General features: G+C 40.2%; 1 protein-coding gene across 1 annotated transcript; it reads left to right on the top strand.

The window, feature by feature from the left end:
* Positions 1–4841: 4841 nt before the first annotated feature.
* On the top strand, positions 4842–6295 carry LOC145784888 (uncharacterized). The gene is made up of 3 exons (XM_082596725.1): positions 4842–4957; positions 5046–5222; positions 5907–6295. The coding sequence occupies exons 1-3, from the start codon at positions 4900–4902 to the stop codon at positions 5993–5995; spliced, it is 324 nt and encodes a 107-aa protein (XP_082452851.1). The 5' UTR covers positions 4842–4899; the 3' UTR covers positions 5996–6295.
* The last annotated feature ends 4232 nt before the right edge of the window (positions 6296–10527 follow it).

Here is a 10527-nt window from a genome sequence, read left to right as displayed (position 1 = left end):
CGGATCTTTCTGTCTAGGGCTCTAGGCGTTCCATTACATCACTACATTTACCTAAAAACAACTGTGTTTCAAATGAGTAGAGAATATAATTAATGAAAAAAGTGTGATTGCAAATCCTTGAAAAACAAAACTAAGCTATAGGCGTAATTTTATTTGTGTAAACAAAAATCTTCATGTAAACTGTTAACAAGCACGAAAACATGTCCAACGTGATATCTGCCATTTCCTTTCCAGGTTGATAAGAATGTTGTCAAGAAATCAATTGTTTGGTTACTTCGGTTGTCATTGAAGATGTAGATTTGAACTTTTAGTTCGACTAAAAATCTTTCATTCGACAGACATAGCTTGAGTTTGGTGATTAGGCCTATGGTAGGCGTGTGTATGACATACAAAAAGCATGTTTGCAATAAAGAATATTCCAAAAGCGACCAAAAAAAAGAAAAATGTGTTAAAATACCCTCAATCCATTACTTTAGTTCTCTGGTTATTCTGGGTCCCTCTAGGGATGTTGTTGGGGGTCTAGAACCTTTCCACGAGTTGTTGAACAGATCGCTGTGTATTCTTTTGCTTTGGCGTATTGACATGCATTAAATTTATGGAGGAAAAGTCTTTTCTAGATGATTTCATCTGCGTTTTCCTCGTTTTTGAAATATTTTCAGCGATGTCTTGTTTAAGGAGCTCTCATAAGTACCGGGCCAAAGTAGCTTCCGAACGGCCCTGACTTCGTTTATGAACGAATACTTCCTCGACCTGAAATCGACCTGATGTTCACACGATATTAGTTTACAACTCCACGAATGTTACAACGTGAAAACATAATAAATTAATTAATGTTCCTTTAATTCTTTTAAATTTCTGAGAAGTCCTCAGGAAATATGAGTTAGCGATATCAGTGCTTGGTTAAGAATCATTAGTGAAATCCGCAATTCTTTGTAAATTTAGTTTAGTAACTCCAACTTGTCAAAGAAAGTACGAAGGCTACATGCCACGTTTCCGATTCTAATAGGTTAAACACCAAAATATCTACATCCAACTCTTTGTGGCGAACTTTCCACGCAAAGAAAATATCAATGGCTTCTCTAATGAGCTTCCGTTTAAGTTATTAACTAACAATTACTTGTAGTGATGTCACAATTGTGACTTAGTCACGAACTATCGACTTTCGATGACACAGCTGTGGTTGAAAGTGCGCATGCGCAGTAACAACTTTCGCAAGAGGTAGCTTTGAATATGTGATGTCACCATGCGTTCTTCTATTGTCAGTCTTTTTTGTCCCAGACGTATGGAATGCCCACAGGCCCCATACTCAACAACTCGCACTCAACCCACAAGTCGCAGATAATAATCTAATGTGGAATGCGCATGTCAGCAAGTAATGGGCGTCAGTTTCATTGAATTAGCTTCAGCAGAAAGAAAATTACAATTTTCTTAATTTCACTAGAAACGAGAAGTGGCAAGACTTTTCCTTCTTAAAAAATCCTGCGAAACCATGCAAAATTATAACAAAAACTTTAATAAAAAATAAATTTTGTGGTGTAAAATAACGTTTGAATCTAAATTTCGTTTTCTAACCAAATCTTGCAAACTAACTCTCCACCTTTACAGAAATATAGTTTCAATTTTGATAAATTTGATCAAACACAAAGTTAGTGTTTTGATGAATGAACCATCATGTGAGTCATAAAATACACACCCAGCAATCAAAACAAGATAAAGTTGCAAAATTTTCTGGGTGCAAGACCCAACACCTCTAGAAGACCACTTGATTTTTCAAACTTAAACTTTTCCACTGCTCATCTCTGTTAGAATTTAAACTTTGTTGAAACTCCGGTGTTGCTGCTAGGCATATAGTTCTTTACTACAAAGTATACAAAGTGTTTGAGAAGGGTTACAACCATTTCCTCATCGAAATACTCAAGTTTACTGCCATCTCTTTTTCTTTGTAGATTTAATTTTTCACATTCTTTCCCCAACATTACAGCTCATTTGGAGAGATTTTGACTCTCCTCAGACCGTGATCGGGCGGGTAGTAGGTTGCATAGAAGTGTCGTGTGACGTCACAATGGAGTATGATGACTCAGCTGCAGGGAAGTTTTGAACATGACAATGGTGACTAAGAGGCCGGCGAGTTAGAAACGAAATCCGATCATTTAATATTGAAATTGAACAAAGGACGCGAAGTGTCGGTTACAAATTGGTGGCTGTTGTCATATTGGTTGCTTATGACGTCACAATTGCGTTCAATTGGTGTCAGCTGAGACGATCAAGCATATTCCAAAACAAAGCTGAACTGACGCGATAATTTATCAACAAATTGTGCCTGGGATACGTTTCTATCGCGTGGTTTTATAGTGACGAGTTGAGTTTGTAAACATTTGAAATGTCGCAAGTTTCTGGCACTGAGGCCGTGAGTCAATTCACGTCCATCTCATGGCCTGGCATCACCTACTGGCACTTCCTCTTGGCATCTTCACGTGTCCTGGTAGGTTATCGGGATCACGAGAGCCATGCATGAGATGACGTGGCACATAAACTATTGAATTCTGTTACTTTTTATGTTTTAAACTAAAAATGTTCAAACTAGGGCATCGATAATTTGGTCAGTCTCAAAAATATCTCCGAGAGCAAGAAACTATGGATGCCACCGGTCCACTGGACAGGACAGATTTCCTAATATGGTCAAGAACATGGATTGGTTTCTTTTCATGAAACAATAAAAAAGATAAAAATATTTGTGTTGTTGGTTGCCAAGGTAACCTGGTCAGTGGTGACCGTGCATACCACGTGATCGCGCGATGCGTGGTGGTGCAACAGATATGATCGCACCTGTATACATTTTCATGACGACGTGACATCTTCTAGCAGAAAACAAACAAGGCGTTTCACTTGCAAGTTCAGCGCCTGCGTCGAGCTGAATGGGGTAACCCCCTATTTGTCCCCACCATTTTATAATATTTTTGTTCATGTTTATCGCTCTGCGGGGAGATAGCTTGGAAGTGATAATGATGATGATCGTTTACCACGAGTTGATAACTGGATGTGATGCCCTCAGCGTTCAGCTGTAAGATGGTGGGACGACGGTACTTGTCGACAGTGGAACTGCCGCGCTCTGAAAAGAGCGGTTCTCGTGGGGTCTTGTGCTGAGCGCTCCGGGTCGAGGTTCGGTTTTGACAGTCTTCGTTTCGCATTTTTATAATGCTAATTACAGGGGGACCGCGTGAAGGTGACTGTTCTTCCCCCCCAATCCATCAGTGCGGCTACCTGGGCAGACCACCAATGGAGTTCGGAGTGGAAGAAGAACTCCTCAAGACTCCAAAGTTTCATCTCCGATACCAGCCACCACCCAACCGGAATGCATTTGCCAAGGAAGGCCTGGGTGCGGCTCAACCGCCTGCGTACTGGCGTCGGACTATTTCGCTTCAACATGCACAAATGGGGGATGGCTCCATCCGCGATCTGTGAGTGTGGCATGGAGGAACAAACCGTAGACTACACCATCTGTAACTGCGCCATCTACCATGCGCCAAATGGTGTGCGTGGTCTGCGTGAACTGGATGACAAATCAATTCAATGGCTGCTCGACACCTGCCCAAACATCTAGACCGCGTCGCCGCCACTGCCCAAGGGTGGTAAAAGGCAGAGCCCCTCGACCCTTGAAGTGGCGAAGAACAAGGTTCAAACGAAGAAGAAGAAGAAGTTGATAACTATTTGCACCCACTTTGTATCGCCCCATTTTGTATCGCCCCAACGTTTCTGGTCCATTTGGGATATATCGATTGGACCTAAAAATAATAATTTTTAAGTTGCGAATTAAAAAATTCATTTCGGTGCAAATTCTTTTTCCAGATTTAGTTTTGTTTTGAATTTCTTTTCAACCAAAAACGATTCGTTGCAACCAATTGAATTTGGATTTAGAATATTTAACAAGCTCTATTCTATGAACTCCCTAAACAGGAACGTAAAGAGAAGAATTTGGCGCGGGCACCAATAAGGCTCGGCACCCAAATATGACGCCTCTAAACATAACAATAGCACTTCAAAGATTGTACGATATTATTTTGTTACCGGGCTTCTAAGAAGCTTCCGGGCCCGGTGCCAAAAGTATCCAATGGATTCCCCCTTTTAACGCTACAGCCCCTTGTCAACTGTGAGCGCCAAAGAACTCTTGTTAGTGCCATGCAACCTGCAACACTAGAGATGGTAGCGCCGTGTTATCGCGTACTCAGCCATCGCACATTGTTGCAAACCAAGAGAGCACAGTGAGGTTCCTACAAACTTCCCGATCATAACTTCGTTTGGAAGGGACAGCCGTCGTTTTTTGTGACGCCATTATGATATGTGTCATCCTGCGCAATCAGGGGTTGTTAGTGCTTCGTGCATGTGAGGCACCTTTGATCGCTTTATTAAGCCAGAGATATTGTTTGCATGTAGCGCGGCACTTATTAGGTAACAAAACAATAGATAACCTTTAAATAGAAGCTAATTCGAGATCTCCTGACTCATGCTTCGATTTTTGACGTCATCGATGTTGTTTGTGACGTTTCACAACAATCGCGCGCTGGTCAGTCAGTGAAGGAAAAAATGTGAAGACGGTTGAAGATATAAAAGCGGCCGCGTCGATGCACAAAGCAAGTCGCCAATGGTGGAGTGGAGTCGACACAAAAAAAAAATCAGTTCTCGGCGAATCGATTTGAGGGATTCTAGAGCTGGTTTGTCCATTAACGATCAGATGAAACCTTCAGAAGGCGATGAGTGTTCGAATGTTTAGTGGGAAGGAGATTTAATCATTTTCCTCTAAGTTTCTAAGCGGGCGGTCATTTTAAACTTGTTTTGAATTATTTAGATTAAGAATTTTTACTCAAAATCTTTAAGAAAGCTACAATTTTCTGACCAATCAAGATGTCAAGAATTGCTTTCATTCTCATCGTCATTTCCATCTTCGCTTGCTGCAATGCTTGTAAGTATGCAACGTCATCATTATCATCAGTCTGTCATTATGACGTTGTGAATAATCATTGAGATTAATGCAACTCTCTGCTTTTCAGTTTCCGTCAATAGGAGAGCGACAGCTGTTCTACGTCGTAACATCCGGGCTACCCGCGTGGAACGATCCCGATTGGATAACGAGGAACACGCCGACGTGACGGTTTGCAGGGAGACTATGGCCTGCGCCGTGCTCAGGAATGGGAAGCTGCTCCTCCCAAGATGCGCCGATCATCCAGGTATGTTGTCAACCTTGATTCTTGACCACAATCACCCCAGAACTCTCATTATGACGTGACTACGATTAATGTTTAAGAAGAAAATTAAAGTATTTCGGACAAACAATAAGGCAAAACTGGTTGCAAAGATCATAGAAGGAAAGATAAACGGTAAAAGAAACAAAGGCAGACCAAGAATGATTTGGACATCAAACATCACTAAACATCACTAATCACATCACATCACATCAAAGCAAACTCTCTACCAAAGCTTTAAACATCACTAAATGGACAAAATTACCTTATGAAAAAGCAGTACGAACAGCTCATGGTCGAGAACAATGGCGCTTTGTATCCAACCCTCCATACGAGGAAAGAACATAATGACGATGACGATTTATGTTGAGCTCAAAATTTGCAAACGATTCGAAAAGCACATTCCAGATGGAAACCCAGCCAGCAAATCAGTTCTTTGTTACTTTAATTCAACGTCTGCATTCGTTGAGCCAACGTAGGAAAGTGTTGTTTTGCTTACTAGGAAATGTGATTGTGTCCAAAGTTAAACAGAGAGCAAATAATCAACATATTCATAAATGACATCACTCCACTGACGTGACGCAACAATGTATTTGCTGACGTGACGCAACAATGTATTTGCTGTCATGAGAAAAAAATTCAATTAAAACAAACGTTTCTTTGTTTCAGATGAAAGTTTGCGGCTTCCGTGTTATAGCTGCCGACTCTTCAAGATCTGCCCCTTCTACAGGTCGGAAGGTGTCAGTTTTTTCTCTTAGATGACGTCATGCTTCAATGACGTCATATTTGATCCTCAACAATATAAAGAAATAAAAAGAAAAAAATGCACCAAGAATGCCTTCGCCATTCGCTTGGTGATATAGAAGAGAAACTTTTCCAATCACAAACAAAATATTGTGGACTTTAGCGAAACAAAAATGTTATTGACTCCAAGAAAGATCAACGTCATCGCCATCTGACAATTTCCAATTTTGTTTAATTTAGTTTGTTGCATTTATTTTGTAGAATATTTAGATTTTATTTATTTTTTATTTATTTATTATTTATTTCTTGATTGTTCCAACCAATATGAAATCATAATAAACAAAAGAGATTTACAATCGAATGTATTCGTTGACTATAGAGAAAGCTAAGAGAGTTGAACCAAGCCAAACTCGATCCATCAATGAATGAACGAACTAGATGCGGCTTCTTCTTTGGATAGCAACTCGCCTGAGCTTGTGTAGAAATCATAATGTAAGAGAGAAAGCGTGAAAATGAGGGAGAAAGGGAGAGAGAAAGAGAGGGAGAGAGAAGCAACTTTTACCAATCGCTTGAAAGAATGATGTAAATATCACAAATGTACTTGTACACATAAAGTTTCTTTACCGCAATCCACACAATGCACTTTGGTGCAGAGACTCTTTATGACGTCATCAAACAACTCAATGTGATCAGAGGATGACGCTATTGGACGATCCGGTTTTTAAAAAGTGTTTCCGTATTGGTGAACTGTGATGCAAGCCACTTGCACCACCGGGTAGTGCATCAACGGGATTGTTGCTGTTTTGCAATTTGAACAAATTATTTTCTTGGCGCCAGGGATAAGGAGTGGTAGCCAGACAACAAACCTATGGTTTTTGACATTGATTCAACGCATAGGCGCCGACTTTTCAAAATACCTTGGGGGACGAGAAAGGTGATGACGTCATAACCATTACGCTATTTTACTCAATTAAAATAGTCTTTGATTAAGCTTACTGTCTTGGTTATATTGACATCTAGGTCGCAAACCGAATTTATTAGAACCGCTGCTTGAAACGATTAGTCTTACACATGCAGTACGCCTAGTTGTAAAATTTTTGATATTGTTAGCTCATAAATGGAACAGTTGGAAAACAAGCCGATTCATTTCCTTTTCGTGCGAGTGAATAACAACGATCAAGACAGTGAAGTTATCGAAATGAAACGCAAAAAATCATGATCTCAAGCAGAGCGGAAACCCGCTATCAGTTTTACCTCGTTTTGCTAATTACTTACCTTCAAAGCGTTAACAACGGCGAAGTGTTTTCTCTTATGTTTTTTATCGAAAGTCTTTATAGTCTTTTATCGAATACCTTATATACTCGAGTTATATGCCGAGATGTTCGCAAGTGATTTTCACCTCAAAAAGACAGGTTCGACATACATGGAACAAGCTGTTGTCTCCAGCTCGGCAGTTTTCAAAATGAACACATTTTTGCTGCGACAAAATCATTGCCGACGTAGATTACGGAGTGTGAAATGGCGTCGGCCAAAGCAAAAGTTTTGAATACGTTTATTTGCAGTGATTGAAACTTAATTTTCAAATTTAATTATTTCTTGTCAATTTTAAACTTTATGCCCTTGCTGAGCAATACGCAAAGCTCACGAGACAAAACAGCGGAAAGAGCTGTTTTAAGAGATAATTTTTTTATTTTTGCGTGTAGGATATAATCGTTCTTATTACGTAACATTCCATGATCGTTGAGGTCGATGCCAAACCTTAGCGGCCGCATAAAACAATGATGCCAGGTTAGCTAGGTGATAATAGCGGTAAGAGACATCGTTAATGCAGGCAATATTTGCGACCAAGACCATTAAACACCTTTTCTTTTATCGGTCTTCGATTTAATTCTCACACATTGCAAACAAAACAATGCGTTCTGTTGAATCATAATAATTGATCTCACAACGGGAAGACCTCGTTGAAAATAGCGCGTCTAATTTAGCTGGTTTACTTAATATTGCCGTGAATAGTTATGTGACTATTCCAGCAGCGTAACTTACTCTACGATCTACTTTAAAATTTCCATACCGTATGAGAAAGCCATGCGATCAGCTGCTGTTTTGCGGGCAAGAGCAACGTAGGCTATTTTTCCCTTTCGGCATTCTTTAAGTCCGTTTAAAATAATGATGTAAATCTCTTTCGCAAAGTGTTTTATCTTTGAAACACCACTTGTAATAACCATTTTTGTTGCCCCTCAACCATAACCGCCCCTTTACGGGGGGCACCGCCCCCCGGCGCCCCCGGAAGTCGGCGCGTATGATTCAACGTCTGCAGACCATTCGCAGAGAGCTAATAATAATACCGTTTGCAGAGGCATTCTAGCAAAGGTCAAACTTTTCAATACAGCAACGTTGTCGTGATGTTGTGTACTGATGGCAATTATGACGTCATACCGCTTGATTCCTGTCAATGTTTGCTTTGGTAGATATTTCGCTTCGTGCTCGACAATAAGTTTAGAGCTTTTGCGTTAAAACATAAAATCATGAATTCCGGAGCGCAGTTAGGAAATGAATCGAAAGAGGGAAGTTGCCACTTGATCAAATCACGCGCGGCCGGGCATTGTTGCAACCTGGCCAACAGATCGCATTAATTGTACGATATCTGCAACAAATTGTTATCGGCCATCTCTGCTTCCCTTCTTAGCAGCTGATGCAAACCTTTGTGCTTTAATATCGATAATAAGTTTGGCACGCAGTGTTATTAAAAGTTTAGTATAATTTATAAGTTAGCACCAACAAATTTGTTAATTCAACGTCTACAATTTGCTACACATCCGAAACTTTTTGGTGAAACCTTAAAATCTGCACAATTTTTACTCAACTGATGACAACCCTAATCTATCTTAAAATCACGTCTGTGCGGCACCTGTGGCATGAACCCAGAGCGACGATTTTGCTTAAAATTTATTTTGCAAAAATCATTTTTGAAGATAGAGGTTGACTGGCGTGGGAGATTTAGATTGCAAACCCAATGCAAAAACTTCATTTCAATTATTTCAGCAAATGATCATAGATCAACAAAACCACTTTGTTTCAGGAAGATAAAACAAAATTCTTTTCTAAATAATAAAAACTAAATAATAACACTTGAAATTTCAAATAAAGCGTAATTACACTCAAAAAGCATGTGTGGTTTTTTATTGTTAGCAAACAATCATTGCTGCGATTGGATGAAAGTGACAGCATTGATGACGTCACATCTCACCGTTCGACGAGTTGCGCCGACATCTCCATTTCTAAGTCATCACTTATTCACTTTGGCAATTCAGGTTTTAAGCTTTCTTGGGATGTTACAAAGTGTGGTCCTCTGCAGAGCCTTAGGATTAGACCCTAGCTTCCAGTTTATGAAAATCTTCAAACTGGTATGGCATATCACAGTGGCATACGCACGGGGAGAGGCTTTGATAATATAATCAACCCCCTCCGTTGAGCTTGATATGTAGACTTTGTTATTGTTTTTTTTGCTTATTATGGCTTTATTTCATGCTTTATCATCGATTCAAATCCCACATTAATTTGTTTCTACTTGCGCCTCTGATCTATTGCCATCTTCGGCATATCACCTTTCTCACAGACGGCAGAGTGTGGGTTTGCCGACTGCCTGGCTCAATTGGCTTATTCGTTCTTTTGTTAAAATGCGATCGGAAACTCATCCAGACCAGTGCTTCTCAAACTTTTCATTTTCGCATCTTTCAGAGTTGACGTTGCCACTCCATCCCTACTTGTAAATTGTAATCACAGCAACAACTAAACGGTTGTCTAGCATTTGGCTTCTCTGTCATGTTTGGGCGCGTGAAGGATTCTTCCAACCTAACATCGGATGATTTCAGTTGTTCAACATCGTACGTGGCGCCTGCTTGTAAGTTTTGTCCCACACACAACTGCAATTGTTTGGTGAGCTCTTATGAACGGCCTTCCCCCCCTGTGGTTGTTACGATGCACCCTGGTTGTACAGCGTTGATCTCAAGCTTTAGCTCGGCTCTGTTACTCAATATTTTTGTGTGTCGGAATTATTTCCGTTTTGCTTTGAATTCCGAGATAATCCTTATTCTCAACGCCTTGCATTCACTGTGGCTGTTTGTTTGTTATCACCTTAATGCAAGGTCACGTCATTCAAAATGGCTCACAATCACATGGACTTCTGCATGACGTCATTCTACCTGATGACGCATATTCAAAAGACAAAATGCTTCCTGATTTTCATAACCGGAAGTGATTTGTTGATGATACTCGTAGTATATTATTATTTATAGAATAACATTTTCATCCTTGCATGGTATTTTTACTGCGCTCGATGCGTCACTCACTACGCTATGACGTGCCTCGTGCTTAGTGAAAAGTTGTATAGCTCAGCAGGGTGATGGATAAGTCGCCTTTTGACATTTCCGGTGACGGTGTGCCCGTGCACAAGTAAACATCTGCTGTGTTCCAATGGAAGTAGCAATCTTGCTTGAAGGAGGCAACAAACTTAGTGTATGGAACGTAGGTGGAGTGTTCATGTTCA

Source organism: Aplidium turbinatum, chromosome 15, assembly GCF_918807975.1.
Source record: "Aplidium turbinatum chromosome 15, kaAplTurb1.1, whole genome shotgun sequence".
NCBI classification, from domain to species: Eukaryota; Metazoa; Chordata; class Ascidiacea; order Aplousobranchia; family Polyclinidae; genus Aplidium; species Aplidium turbinatum.
This window is presented reverse-complemented; position numbering and strand designations above follow the sequence as displayed.

What these genes read in the sequence shown, in the direction of transcription:
- LOC145784888 (XM_082596725.1), top strand. Translation starts at nt 4,900, where the DNA reads ATGTCAAGAATTGCTTTCATTCTCATCGTCATTTCCATCTTCGCTTGC. An exon ending in CTTCGCTTGCTGCAATGCTT is followed by an intron (nt 4,958 to 5,045) that starts GTAAGTATGCAA and finishes TCTGCTTTTCAG; the next exon opens with TTTCCGTCAATAGGAGAGCG. An exon ending in AAGATGCGCCGATCATCCAG is followed by an intron (nt 5,223 to 5,906) that starts GTATGTTGTCAA and finishes TCTTTGTTTCAG; the next exon opens with ATGAAAGTTTGCGGCTTCCG.